We start from the raw sequence: 15,810 nt of genomic DNA on the forward strand, positions 1-15,810 counted from the left end.
TCCTCCCTGTATCTGTCCTAATCTTAACAGCCAGGATTCCTCTGCTTTGCCTAAGATACATTAAAGATTTCCCCTGACATACTTCCCATGGACTGAGACAAACTAAAATGGGCACAGTTATTAGTTCTTCTACACATAGCTACCAGCAAGAGTCAAACACTTCTCCCATCACTTTATGCAGTCTGTAGAAGTCAGCAGGTTGCGTCAGAAGCCACGACTTGACCTCAGAAATCAGCGTTTCATTGTCTGGAAAAAGCTTGCCCTTCAAAAATATATTTATGGTTGGAAAGAGGTGGAAGTCTGATGGTGTGAGAATAAGGGGTGTGAGGAAGGATTTCATAGCCACAGGACCATGCTTCCATCTGAGCAACACGTGAGTTGTGAACCAGGATGTTATCCTGCAGGAGGCAGACACCATTGGTCAGCATACCACACCTCTCGGTTTTGTTGGCCTTCCACAATTTCTGCAGCAGTGAAGCGTAGTATGTCCCGATAATTGTGGTACCCACTGCCAGGAAATCCATCATCACTACCCTGTGCTGGTCCCAAAAGGCCAGCCCACTGATGGTTGGCCACATGACTACTTTGGAGGTGGTGAGAGAGAGTGCTTCCATTGTCTGAACTGGGATTTAGTCTCTGGGTCATAATGATCGACCCATGTTTTGTCCTGAGTAATTAATCTGGCAAAGAAGTCATCATGGTTTTTGTGACACATGGCCAAACGAGCCCTTGAGCATGTGACTCATTCCTGCTTCTGGAAAGGCATCAGCAGCCAGAGAACCCACTGTCTGGACACCTTTCCCGTGTGCAAATGGTCATGGGTGATTTTTTTCTACAGAGCTCACACTGATCTTGGCGAATGGTTATGCAGTGATCCTCCAGAATGGCGGCCTCCTCTTGCCAGATGGTGTCTTCATCAATGGAGGACTGTGGTCACCCAGGAATGGGAGCCATTCCACTGACGTTCAACCACACTTGAACTGATGATGCCAGTACTTGACTACATCATTTGATGGGGCATCCTCCTCATAAGTCCCTTTCATCTCATTGAACATCTCCCGTGGTGTGTGCCCTTTCAAGTACAGGAACCTGATGACTGCTCTGCAGTCAACAGGTTCCATTATCAGACGTTGCTCCACATTAGCATGAACGACCCTCGTACATGACTACCTTTAGGGTTCGGTTCTTTATTAAAAAATAATAGCCTTTTGCTTCACATATAAGAACACACCATCTTCATGCAGTGGAAGGTCACATATCTTTGTTTCATGGCAAACTGGGCAAGCATGGCCCACTTAGCATCTTTTAAGAGGTACAAAGGTATAGAAGCTTTACCCATCTGCAGCAGTGAAGAAAATAACGTGCTGATGATTGCTTCTTTCCTTGGAGGGATTTATGCCAGACCAGAATTGGTGCCTGCTGTGCTCAAATCCACTGTAGCTTGGTTTATAAGAAAAGAACAAGCAAAGTGTCTTATCTACCTGCTGCATAATTTATCAGTACCAGGTTCTTTGAGTCATTTTTGGATACCTATTTTTGGGGTTCTTTCCTAATAGAAAAAAAGTATGACTTGGAAGAGGGAAGGCATGCAAGACTGCAAAGTGACACGTGTCTGTGTGTAAATAGATGCAATTTGTATCTGAATGTTGTGGTAAGACTTTTCAAGAGATTCACCCTTGAAAGTGGGATGCCTTTTGGGCTGTTTCAGGTGGCAAAAGGTCTGGATTTGGGGTGCTCCATTCAGTTGTAAGGCTTTATCCCAACCCAGGGGATAATCAAGGCAGCATAATGTAGTAATTGACGTTCTGGACTAGGACTTGAGATCAGGGTTCAAATACGCAGTCAGTCATGAATCCCAAAAGGTGACATTGAACCAGTCCACACTCTTACCCCACAAGGTTGTTCTGAGGATAAAACAGAGAGTAATAGAACCCTGTATGCCACCTTGAGCTCATTGGAAGAAAAGGGGATATAAATGTAATAAAGAAAACAATAAATAATATTTGAAGTCTCATGGATTTCTATAGGAATGCTAAACTTAGCTTCTTGTCCCTGACATCAACAGTCCTTAAATAGTGCTTCACTTGGCTAGATCATGTTCACTCTTAGGGTGTAGCTTCATTTTAGGTTTATCCTTCATTGTGGCAGAACAAATGAGTGAGACTACTGTAGAAAGGTGAAGCGTATATTTACTGTTCTGTCCACTTTTTCCTTTGGTGCCTGTACACAACTTTCAAGTGGCCCCTAGAAGGGAATATATCTCTCAGATTGAAAAAGCTCCCTTGCCCCTGAACTAGAGGGTCTAATTAAAAATAACTGGGTGCAATAAAGTGATTTTAAAAGCCTCCTTAAAGGTGGGAAAGGATGGGGTTAGATGACACACACCTCATTTTTTTCTACTTCAGACCACAGCTGAAAAGCCTTTCCCTTTTGTCCTCATCAGCTACGTCTTGGGGAATGCTGAGAATGGTCCTCAGAAACCAGTCAATGACCTGAAGCAGAAACATGGGAATATCAGCAGTAGATGTCATGAAAAACTGCTAGTGTGGATAAACCTTTATCGATTTTTAAGTTGTATTGCTTTTGGTTTATCTGACTAGACACCTTCTCCAATATCAGATGCAGGTAGGATCCCACAGGTTATCTTAACGTCTCTGTTAGCATCCGGAATGGAAGCATTCAGCATGTTGCCTATTTTACATACCTCCGTTGGATGAAAAGTAATAGAGTGAGACAATAACAGAACGCTGCTCAACCCCGCCTCTCGCGATTACATCTGTAAATGTTTGTTGTCAATTGAGCAAGACAAGAAATGGCAGTTATAGCTGGAGCCCGGCTAGGGTGGCTGTCAGATTTGATTTATTGTTGTTCTGCTCTAGTGTGGACAAGTATCCTAGCTCCTCCTCATGTCAATTTATATTCTATTTAATTTCTGTCTGGTAAAGAATTAAATGTGGTTGGATGTACACAGGAAGCTTAACTTGGAGTACTGCATGCAAAAGGTGCAACAAACAACCCTTGCACTTCTACATTTAAATAACTTCTCTAGATTTGCTGCAGTTGACAAGAGGTGAGTCACCTTGTCTATATCACTACTCTTTTTTATAGTCTTAGTAAAGGGGCAAGATTATGTAATTAGCAGCCAAAATGTATAGACTGAATAGAACTGAACTTCTTTATAAATTATAACTCTCACTTTTACATTCACTTCCTTATGCCTGTGTGTTCGTGTGCTAATTTAGGATTATACATCATACCGATGAAATGGGCTTTATGCCATAATACTTTGCTAAAATGAAATCCAACATAGCACAAACAGGCATCTGCTCATGCAATTGGTTTTCTCCTTTCTTGCCTCGCCTCTGCAGCCCAAAGATATTAACCAAAATATTATTTTAAAGCCACTTCTGCCCTACGGAGGAGGTGGGGTTGCAGGCTTCATAGCCCCACCAAGTGCGCAGTGGGTGCAGCCCAGCCCCCGCGTGATTGGGGGATTCCCAGCCATGTCACCCCCTGGCCAGCCAATCGGCTGGTTCAGGGTGTGTGACCTGCCCTGTAAAGGCAGGACACGGCTTGAGATCTCCCTCCAATGCCTAAGCCAATACCACTCATCACCTGTAACCAATAAAGTTGTGGCCTTACTTAGCCCATTAACAATAATTTCGTCATTATTTCCACGGGGGGGGGGGAGGGGGACTCGCCACACAACTACTGCAAGATGATTTTCCAAATGATTCACACCTTTCACAGGATTTCGCTCTCAGTCACAGAAGCAGCTTGCCAGGTGGGGAAGAGCTAGCACCTCGGTGGTTGGATTGCTATTGGTTTCCAGGAAGGAGAGGGGAAGTGTTGAGGTGCAAAGGCACCAGCAGAACCAATCCAGCACTCCTACCACTGTGTTTGCACTGCACCAACCTCTCCACTTCCTCACCCACACCTTCCTAGTAAGCAACAGCAATCTACTTGATGGTAAGCTACCACAGTAGCTCCAGGCCAACCAGTCAGCTGCTTCTGTGTCTGTGAAAGTTGTAGACATGGAGCAATGCCATCCCTGGCCCCATAAGTCATGTGAAATGGCATTGTGGTGCCCATGTCATTTTTCTGGAATATAGCCATAAGGGAGGCAGTAAAAAATGCGCTCCAATAACGTGAACAAAAATTACTCAGAGTTGCACATTATTTCCCACATGGAATCTGTGTCTACTAGAGTTATAGAAGAAGTTGCATCTGCTTCTATTGAACACTAAGGACTGCTGTTCAGTCCTGCCAGCAGATTATTAAGAGTTTGCACTGAATCCAGAAATCTCGGCTAACACACAGTCAACAAATTCACTCCTCCAAAGTTACATCACTTTGCTTGAGCTAAATACACTCAAGCGCTGGGAACCTAACCTGCAAACTAGGCTCAACGTTCTGACACCACCATTTTTTTTTCTTTGCTGGCAATGATCGTTGTCAAAATGCTTCTTATTTCATTCCCAGTATTTTCATTCCTTTTTGTGAATGGAAATTGTTTGAAACCTTTAAAGAACCACCATGAAACATTGATTCATTGTTATGATATCACACTCTTCCTGTCTCCCCCTTTCCGAGTTTGAAAAACGCCATTTGAGAAACAAATTTCTCACCATTTGAGAAACAACCAACAGTGCCCAGAATACATTTTCAAAAGTGAAGTTTCTGTCAAGATCAACCTAAGCTGTACTATGAGACAACATGGTTGATTGCTCACTGCTAAAACTGAAAGAATCAGGAAAAGCCTAGAGCATGCTCTTGATAAACTTGCTGAACAAAAGACATGCCAATCTGAGTCAAACAGTTAAAAAGAGAAATTATTCTCTCACGCACAAACTGCAGGGACTTGGGGTCATCCAGTGAAGTGGAGTGGATTTAGGTTCAGACCAAGCAAGAATAAAATATCTTCACACAATGCATAATTGAATTCATTACCATAAGAAGTAGAGGTATCAATGATTTAGAGCTGTTTTTTTGTTTTTTTTAAAGGGCTTGGTAATTTCATGCAGAATAGACCTATCAGTGGATTTCAGCCATCATTGCTAAATTGAGACTTCATGTTTAAAGAAGCTATGCCTCTGAGTACCATATGCTGGGAGAAACATAGATGGTTATAATTCTGATGATTCCATTTTTAAGAAATCTGCATAAGCCAAATTTAAGTGGGTCAACATAATACACACATATACACACACTATATTTTTTAGACAGTATATTTTATGCAATTTACACGAAAGTGGTTTTTTTAGGGTATCTGCATCGGGGAGAAAATTCTATTTCTACTATTGCAAGAAAGGACCGGGTTCTGAACATGCTGTGCCAAGCTCTCTCATTTCAACAACTTCATATAAATATTCAGAATGTGGATAATTTCCAGTCTTTTTAAAACCACCTTTTAATCATCCATTTTTAAAAGTAGATTATTTAATTCTAATGAATTATTTCCCCAAACTTAGAAATACCTAGTGCTCCATCCAGCAAAGTGCTGCAAAGAAGAAAGATGATAATTTGGTGATATTAACAACAACAACGCCTTTTTAATGATCAAATTACACAAAGTTGCTCTTAAAGCATTTTCTTTCTCTAAAAATATACCAGTCAGAGTTTACTCTGCCGAAGTAGCTTCAATCGTCAGCACAGGACATCTATGAGTTGACATAAACGTGCAACTGAACAACAAGAAGAAGATGAATAAAGACAGGTCACTGCCACTCACCTTTTCTGCTGACTGTGCAGTTCCAAAAAAGATTGGAATAAAAGCTAACCAAATGATACAGGTGGTGTACATAGTAAATCCAATTGGTTTCGCTTCATTGAAAGTCTCTGGAACGCCTCTTGTTTTGATGGCATAAACAGTGCATGTTACCATTAACAGAATACTGTATCCAAGGGAACAAATGAGAGATAGATCAGAGATGTCACATTTGAGAACCCCACGAGCATTTTCAGGATCCAGAGTCCTCTGCTCTCCATAGTCCACGATGATATGTGGAGGATCGACACCAAACCAGATGAAGACTCCAAGAAGCTGCATGGAGATGAGGCTGAAGGTGATCACCAGCTGGGAAGCCGGGCTGATGAACTTTGGAGCAGTGACCGATTTTTTCCCTTGCTCAAATATTCGATGGATTCGGTTTGTTTTGGTGAGCAAAGCTGCGTAACTGAAGCACATGCCCAGCCCGAGGAAGATCCGCCGCAAAGAGCAGATGGCGGTGTCTGGACTCGCAATCATTAAAAAAGTGATGGAGTAACAGAGGAAAATCCCCGTCAGGAGGACGTAGCTGAGTTCGCGACCTGAGGCCCGGACAATTGGCGTGTCGTTGTGGCGAACAAATGTCACGATGACAAAGGTGGTTGCGATGATCCCGAAGATTGCTATGAAGACGGGCACAATAGCCCATGGGGAATGCCATTCCAGTTTGATGATGGGGATCGGCTGGCAGTCGGTGCGGTTGGCATTTGGCCTCTTATCGAACGCACACATTTCGCAGGTGACCTCGTCCACTTGGTAATGGTAACCTTCGCAGCGCTCGCAATGCCAGCAGCAAGGCACTCCCTTGACCATTTTCTTCCTTTCCCCCGGCTTGCAGGGCAAACTACAGACCGATGTGGGATGAGTTCTCTCTCTGTTATCCCACTGCATGTCTTCTACCTGTGGTTATATACATTAAAGCGGGAAAATTAATGAGCATTTCATTTTCTCCCATTTATAATATCCTAATCCTGGTCACAGGTTTGTCATAAATCACCTTTGTGCTGACAGTACAAATGCAGTTTACCTTGATAAGAAACCCGTTTTTCTCTCATATTGACTTTATGAAACTGCTAAATGATTGTGCCCAATAAATCATTTGTGCCATGGGCTTGATGAGTGCCATTAGTTTCTATTTACCTCTTTACTGCTGACCAAATTGACATTTGTAGAACGATTTATCGACTCCAGGCTAGTTTTGAAGCAAGACACCCTATAAAAAGGAATTTATGAGCCAATCACGTGCAAATAGAGTTCTCAAACATTTAATTAGGAAATAATGGCAGGTGGGTATGGAACTAATTTTTGCATTACAGTATAAGGAGAGAGTAAAAATCTTGGTGCATTGACCTGCAAAGAGCAAAAACTATTATGGAATTAATGGGTCTATCTTGATTTTAGAAGTAAAACCATGAAGCAAGAGAGCTTTTTTAAAAAAGAGAGAAGTAGCAGTGCTTTTCAACTTTGTTTCAGGCTCTGTCAATCCCAGTACTGCAACCCCTGTTGCAGTCCTTCCTGTTTCGCTACCGATAGCATTATCCCTTGCTATGCAGTGTATCAGTCTTTTTAGGCTTGTAAAGCGTGTTCTCCCTCATGGAGAGCACAGGTTGCTGTTGGGGATGACAAGACACCTCACTGTCGCTGGGCAAAAGGGTTTGGCCATCTTTAACCAGGGGCGGGCTGTTACTGGGGAGATTTATATGTTGCCATTTATTGATTGACAGCCCTATTTGTTAAATACAATGCACGCAGCAACGAACTTCCTCTTTTCGCTGTGTGCTTCGGATCACCCACCCTCCCTTCCCTAATTTTACGCTGTTTGCTTGACCTTGCTATGCCTGTCATGGGGGCTTTGGGGCAGGGGCCTGGTAGGAATTTTTTCCATTTGGCTGATTAGTGTGGGCCATTTGGTTTTTGCCTACTGTGTAGCAAATCGTCACAACTTGTAAGGTTGCGGTTAGGCATTGGTTTGGGAATTGGTTGGTGGAGGGGTATGGATTTGGCTGTGCCTGCCTCTCCAAAATGCTGCTGCTGCAAGGGTTTTCCATTAAAGGAACCCAGGGGCTCCCCATGCTTTTGTCTGAAACCCCCTGGCAAGGGGCTAGGGCCACGCAAGCCCCTGGGAGCATTCTGGGGAGAGGTGAGGCATGGTTCCCAGTCCCGTCTCTCTCCCCAGGTGACTTACCCTTTCTGACTTCGCGGGGAGTGCGAATGTCAGAGCTGTCCCTGGCGGGGTCAGTTATGCCTAAGCAACCACTCACATTGCTGTAATTTGAATAAAGTTGTGGCCAAAATTATGCCAAAAACCTTAAACAAAAATTAAGTGTCAATTGTGTTTTTCTTTGGGGGGTGTCTTGGGGACCTCGACGTGCAAAGAGTTCATCTGCTCATTTAAAAGGACCTTTTCAGACTAGCCGCCTGAAAAACAGTTTCTATGCTAATGCAATTCTGGTTCTAAACGCAGCATAAGGGGTTTCTGTACTATAGTGTGTTTTAAAATGGGGTTTTAGAGTTTTTAGGGGTTTTTGAATGTTTTATGTAGTTTTGTAATAGTTTTATGTAGTTTTTATGTAGTTTTATGTAGTTTTGTGGAGTTTTTATGTAGTTTTATGTAGTTTTCAATTTCATTGTTCCGCAAGGGACAATGACAATAAAGATATTGTATTGTATCGTATCTTTATGCTGCCCTTTCAAGGCAAATCCTTCCTATGCCAGCTTAACAATAACATTTAGAATATTTACAATATAGATGCACATCTGCTGCAAGGGTAGGATAAAACGTGTTCTAGTTTTCATCAGCCCTAGCCAGAATCGCCAATGGTAAGGGATGATGGCTGCTGGAGTCTAATATCCACCATATTGGGCCCTATGACTGGAGGGGAGATTCAACTGATGGTTCTGCTTGTTAGAATTCCTGCTCCATGATTACAGTCATGGGATTGTTGTCTATCACATGACAGTATATGTTTTGACTCCACAGAGTCGGAACTGACGAAGACAGGATGTTTTGTGTTACTGTGTTCTGTGAAGTGGGACTATTGTCCTTTGTTCTTTTTCTCTTTGGTGCCTGATGCTAGAGAGAGATGGAGCTATGTTGCAGTGCTCCATGTGTGTTTATATGTAAATAAAGTAGATTAGCCAAAATTGGGGAGTCGCTGAGGTCTGTTACGCATGATGCGCAAACTCTGCGGATCCCTAAGTGTGCCGGTGTTGGTTGGCATCGGTCGCTGTGATGTTTGGGCTGAAGAAAGCTTTTGAAGTTCCCGAACGATTGACCAGGAGGGAGAGAACATGCCAGTCAGGCATGTGTCTCTGCCAGGGTCCTACTCGAGTGTAGGGCTGAGCTCCTGACACTGCTGCTGGTGCTAACCTGAGACAGGGCCATCTCAGTGGCAGGCCTCCATTTGTGTAATGTCCTCCTTTGTCTCTTTCTCTCATTCTTACCTTTCTGGACGAATTATTTTTTTTGAAAAATCCTGCCTGAAAGATACAGTCTCTGGGAACCTTGAGACGGTTAGCTGTGAGAGCATGTGATAGTTTTACATGGGGATGTGAGTTGTGTTAGATTTGTTTAAAAATGTTTAGAAATGTCTTTATTTTATTTTTGTTGTTGTTTTAAGTATGTCACTTCTCTGTTTGCCACCTGGGCTCTTTTGGGAGGAAGGGAAGCTTATAAATTTAACAGACATTATAAATAAAACAAAACATCTGGAGGTTTGCAAGTTCCCCATCCCTGCCCTATAACCTATTCCACAATCCTTTGTAATGTGCCCTAGTACCATCTCAGACAGCTAATTGCGAACAAAGGGTAGACCATTTGAAAATGGTTATTCTAAAGGGAAGTAAGAAACACTGGATCCTAGGCAATTCTATTGTTGGGTTGAATGAGAGGGCTGTGGTATTCCTTTAATCTTCTACTAGGCAGTATTTCACAGAATTTCATCCAACTATTGTCATTGCACTTAAAGTAAAGGATGCCTCTCAGAATGTTTGCAGTTGTTAAATACACTTTGAAATGTCCCACAGGTTACAGATTCCAGGGGCAGCAGAGGCAATAAATCCCCATCTCGAGAAGGTCAGTAGTAATGATTCATATAATAGTTTTCATTCCAGTGCCTCTGACAAATAAACTATGTAACGCATAATTCATATTATGACACCCTACTGGTACAAGCGTTGGGAAACATTCTGGGTGAACAAGATTGCTTCTAATTTCTGGAAATAAAGGGTTTCAACAGCCCTAGGCTGTTATGTCACAGAAAGATTAAAGACTAAAATGTGGTGTTTTGAACATCAAAAATGCGTGAATAAAAATAGGAGATATTTAATACCAATGACTGTATTTGGGAAAGGCTGCGTGAACAGTAATTTTTCATGCTCACATTCAATTTGTGTGACTTTATGAAGTCAGAGGCTCATAGGACTTGCATGCTTTCTTTTGCCAACTTTCAACCAAAGCATAAAAGGATTTTACCATTTTTTATGTAATGGGTTTGTTGAAAAGGCTGGCTCGGGGTTTCTTTTTTACATTTGAGAACTGAGCAGATAAGGTTGAACAGTTTTTGTACACAAGTGAGAAGGAGAGGAGATAGAGGGATGCAAGGACTTGTGGGGTTTTTTGTTCCTTGTTTTTGCATTGTCCAGTGGTGTACTGGTAAATTTTGAAGTGCAGGAGGTCCTACACACATACCACGGAGAAACAATTCATAACCTGAGGCCGAATTTATCAGCTGGCAGTCACAGAATAGTGAGCTGGCAAAAGGATGCTGTAGTGGTTTGGCATGTTGCAATTCAACCTGTTGCAACTGCAACCCTATGAACAGTTACCTGGAAGTTAGTGCCATTGAACTTAATGGTGCTTCCTTTCAACTGCACACAAGATGCTATAAGACAAAATGATCATCAGGCAATTGAAATGTAACCCTTAAATTAGAAATGCAAACAACCTTGAAAAGAAGCGCAACCATTTAAGCTAGCAGCATTTCCTCCTTCTCGGACTTCCTCTATGCTAAACCCTCATGAATAACTGCAAAACTTGGAAGCATCAATTTACAGATTTGTTCATAGGAAAAAACTACAGGTAGAAAAGGGCCAACGAATGAAACTGCCATTGACTATGGTTGATGATGGTGAGAGGGTTCCATTTTTAGCTCCAGCAAACATGGGGAGTCTCCCACTGTTTAGAAAGGCGTTCCCATCCATCTTGAAGTCACGTTGGCAGAAACGCTGTAGGGATATCGCGGAGCGGGGAGTGGGGTCCGGAGGGAGCACACTTCCCCGCCAGCAGGCAGCCACAGTCTGCCTGCACGCGTGACCTTGGGGTGCAGGGCAAACCCCCCCCCCCCCAGACAAGCCACAGCTGTCTGGTACATCGTTCCACCTATGTCTGACCTTTTGCAGTCTCAGAAGTCAGTGGTGTCCTGTCTGTAACTTTTTTCCTGAGACCTTTTTTCTCCTACGTCATACACTGTGCAAGGGGAAAATGACGCTGTGGAACAGGTGCCAAAATAGCTTTGTACCACGACACGATCTCGGAACGGAAGATGTGTAAAGGTCACAGCCCAAAATGTATCTGCCTAGCTTGCATATTTGTCTCAATAAAAGGAGGCTCCACAGGAATGGTGGTAGCTCGCTACAGCCCACCTGTGTGCAGCTCACATGATGATCAACAACTGTCTTGGGCCTTCACTTCAAAATGCCAGCTTTCTTTCGAGAGCAAAAAGAACTGTGCAGCTCCTAGATGGAAATGAGAACTAACCTGGGTCCCACTGAATAAGTATTTGAGTGTAAATAACTTTGGCTGGATTGTGCCGAACCCCTCAATTTAATTTATTTCAGAAGTTTATTTGGATAATCCAAGGTTTTGCAGAGGCTTGCATGCAAACAAGCTCCACACTGTTCCCTCTAAATGATACCTTTCTCCTTTTTTTGTTATCTTTAATTATGATCGCTTCAGTGACCAAAACTGAACGATAAAGGAACACCTCTATATTTCTTTGTTTTTAGAAGTGAAATGAGGGCAGGTTTGCTGGCGTGTGGTTTTCTCGCAGTTTGAAAAGGCATAATCACCACCTAAGTATTAGCTATGATTCATAATTTGCTCTAATTCATACCCCTGACATGTCATAAGCTAAACATTAAAAACATAGGCACCCATGCCACTTAATGAGTGGACCAGGACAGGCCTTCTGAATTGAGTGTACCATTTGATCTTTAATGACAACACTAATCATTCATGTTGCGAAAGCTGAATTAAGATGAGGGGCATGGGCTCAGCATGTTGTGCATAGAGGTTAATAAGCACATTCACCTTCCGGGCTCTTGTACAACCATTAAATTGATTAGCAGCGTGGTTGACAACATCCAGTGCACAAACAATAACCCTACATATAAGCTAGCCAGTTGTTAATAATAATAATAATAATAATAATAATAATAATAATAATAATAAATTATTTATACCCCGCCCTTCCCGGTTCAAAAAACCGGGCTCAGGGCAGCTAACAACAAATTTAAAACACTTAATTGATGCAACAAAATACAGGATAAAATACAGCATAAAATACAGTATAAAACGTGAATAACAATGAATTCAGAATTCAGAATCCATTTAGGAGGGAAATCCATCCAATAAACATTAGATGCATTCGCCTTAAAAAATATTTTTGGGTAAGATTCCGCTATGATGAACATCTGAAGTACCAAAGCTATTTTCACTTCCTTTCGGTGGTTGATGAAATGGGCTACATATGTGGAAGCACCTATTTACTACATCTGTATCCTGTCATTCCTTCCACAGAATTCACGCAGGCAACACAGGGTTTCAGGCAGGACTGACTGGCCCAAGACAACTTGCTACCAAAGACAAAGTGCCAGATAGCAGCATTGCTCATGTTTCACATGCAGAAGTTGACCAGACTGGAATCTGGATCTTACTCTGGCACTGATAACAGGCCAGCATCCTCCACCACATAATTTGCTACTTTGGTGAGCACACAACCCTCTGGACTCCAGCAGAGGGGAAAGGCTAGAGTGCCAGTTGGTACAGAGCTGGTCCTGTTTTACTAGGTAGTCTGCCATTCAGACACAGATAACATGACCTCCAACATTCCTCCAATGAAAATAAGGATGTCCTATTCCATCATCATCATCATCATAATCACCACCATCGTATTTATACCCTGCCCATTCACGCTGGGAGGCTTCCAACATACATAAAAACATAATAAAATATTTTAAAACTTCCTTATACAGGGCTGCCTTCAGATGTCTTCTACAGGTTGTATTGTTACGTATCTCCTTGGCTCAAGGGGTCACATAACTCCATACCCTCCAACATGTCTCCAATGAAAATAGGGACATCCTAAGGAGAAGCGGGACATTCTGGGATCAAGTCAGAAACCAAGGCAGCTTCTGTAAATTTGGGACTGTCACTGGAAAATAGAGACATTTGGATGGTCTTGCTGAACTTGCTGAACTCCAGAAGTCCTGGCCTCTAGACCATGCTGCAGGTTCTATGGCCTGCTTCAAGATCCCTTCAGCAGAGAATGTGTCTGCTCTATTCTGGCATAAGGTCCATTCCCAAAATAAGGCAATCATGGACTGCATGCATTTGAAGTAAATATTTATTGTGCGGTTTGATGTGCATTGCACCCTGCCCAAGCACACAGATGATTTCAGAAATTAGGTGTGAATCGCCTATGCTAAAGCAAATGTAACCCATTATGAATCTTTTTTTAAAAAAGAAAAAGATAATTGGTTTCAGCTTTAGCATCTCAGGCAGCCTGTAGGTGCATGCTAAAATTAGAAATATTTAAAACGAACTGTAGATAGGAAACAAGTCAAGGAAACAAGTCAAGGGCAACCAATCTATCAGAATGCAAACAGACCCGGAAATAAAAGCTGTCAAAAACCTGGATTGACAGTCAGTTTCATTACTGCATTTGCCAAGGTTCCTAAGAATGGCCTCAGTCCCTCCACCTAATGTGTGCCTGCCGACTGAAAAATGGTTGTGATGTGCTGGAATTTCCAGTAGTTCATCTGTCTGAATATAACACCCCATGGTATTATTTTTGGATCTACACGTGGACTAAATAACGCTCCATTGGTAAATCAAATATAAATGTAAATGATGCTGTTCTCCAGAACCTTCCCACAAAAACCAACAATATAGAAAATGTCTATATTTGGAATTTGGGGAAAAGAAGCTCAAGGAGTGTTCTAATGTCTCCTGGATTAGCAAAAGATGAGGTCATCTCGTAGACGATTACCAAACTGGGAGTCAATTATTACTAGAAGCTTTGATCAAGATTTCAAATGAAATTGCTGTAAAGAATCATGACTAATAATTGTTCTACAATGACTGCTCCCCGCATAAAACGGGGAGCGCCCTTTGCATGGACATGCGCAGCCCCTGGATCTGGAGCAGCTCCATCAGCATAGGCTTGGCTTCACCTTCCCTCAGGTGGGATATCTGGAGGTCTCCGCCTACCCCAGTCAGTTGTCCAATCCCACCCGGGGGAAGCGTTACCAAGGAGACCAGGCCAGGTAGGGGAGGGATTACCTGCCCACACAATAGAGGGAGGATCTTACCTGGGAATCCTCACTTGGCTCCAGAGCTTCTCCCACCCTACCCACCCTCAGTTAATGTCTTATTTTGCAGATTAACTTTTCTTCGCAGGTTTTGCAGGTTAACTTTTCTTCACAGGTATGCGGGCGCTGCTACGTTAAGGTCACTGTTAAAGGGCCGGAAAGGAATTTCCCTGCATTGGCAGGTTTCGCCTTTCCCGTAGCAAAACGTCACAACTTTGGCGGTATCAGGCCTTGGGCGGAATCCTTTAGTCTATCTTCCTCATTACAGCGGCGATACCAGGGTTCCCCGTTAAAGGGGTTTCTGAAGGGAGGCTTTGACCGTACGCCAAAAGGTCGTCATTGCTCTCCCCTGCGGCGGTGGCGTAACGGGGGCGGCTATCTCTGCTTGAACATATGTTCTCCAGAGCCGGCCCATCCCCCCCTCACACACTGGATAACCCTGATGCTCCTTAGGTCCCCGGCTGGGTACTGGGGAGGGATAACGCCCAATGCCTGAGCCAAGGTCTACCCACATTTGAAATTTAATAAAGTTGTGGCCAATTTAATCCCATAGCACGTTGTCTTGAGTCGTTATTCCGCATGACAGGGGGGGGGGGACCGCTCGGGATCTGGGGACTCCGCCTGTCCATGCAATTCTCCAGTCCACTAGAAAAACATTATAAACTTCTGAAAAAAAATATGTTGTGTATCTTATTTTTTACTTTCTTCTTTTAATCTTATTTTTTGAACTTTTTTTTTTTAAAAAAATGACAGTTCAGTTCCTTCATATTCCAAGTTGCCACTGCTAAACCCTTGGAGCATAATCCATAATCTTCCATGCTTATTTTTTCATCTGTTTTCCCTCATTACTTCTATTTGGGATGTAACTTTACTTGAGACTTAATATTAGGTAATATATCATCTTAAAGTATAATTAAATAAGAAATGGAAGTAGCTTTTTCCTCCCTCTGGAGGAAATTATATATCTGCTTCTATCTATAAATAAACTGGACATCATCATTATCTATGTATATGAAGCAAAACTGACATAGTACCAATGATTTGCATCTAAAACGATTAAGATAAAGAACTTTGTTGTAACCTTAAACAAAAAGAAGACATTCAAAAGCCAAACTTTGCAGGGGAAAAACCTTCTCAGTTATGTTTTTTGTTTGTTTTTTTAAGAAAAAGCAATACAGTTTGGCAATGACACTGCCAAGATTTGAGTGCAGAATGAAAATTATGTGTGGATTCACTTAGCATATCCATTCATCACCTATGCTACATGTTACCAGAGGGAATGCATAACAGAGTGTTTTGTTTTAGTTAGGTGTCTCTTGGTGAATTCATCTATTTTTCAACAGATCCATCAAGCGGAAGAGAAATATGCTCCATTGATGCCCATGTAGAATATACTTCACCACACTAATCTGTAGCCTCTCAATTGGTTTGACATTGGGGTTGCTTGTTGG

General features: G+C 42.4%; 1 protein-coding gene across 4 annotated transcripts in view; it reads right to left on the reverse strand.

The window, feature by feature from the left end:
- Positions 1–15,810, reverse strand: part of GRM8 (glutamate metabotropic receptor 8) — a 562,041-nt gene that overhangs the window by 61,147 nt on the left and 485,084 nt on the right. For 3 of the 4 annotated variants that reach the window (XM_081023537.1, XM_081023539.1, XM_081023538.1), the window contains exon 9: positions 5,732–6,667. The exons of the other annotated variant lie outside the window; for it this stretch is intronic. In XM_081023537.1, the coding sequence (XP_080879663.1) occupies positions 5,732–6,667 (936 nt within the window). The remainder of the gene's footprint in view (positions 1–5,731; positions 6,668–15,810) is intronic. 4 annotated transcript variants of the gene reach the window in all.

Source organism: Podarcis pityusensis (assembly GCF_964106645.2).
Source record: "Podarcis pityusensis genome assembly, chromosome: 10".
NCBI classification, from domain to species: Eukaryota; Metazoa; Chordata; class Lepidosauria; order Squamata; family Lacertidae; genus Podarcis; species Podarcis pityusensis.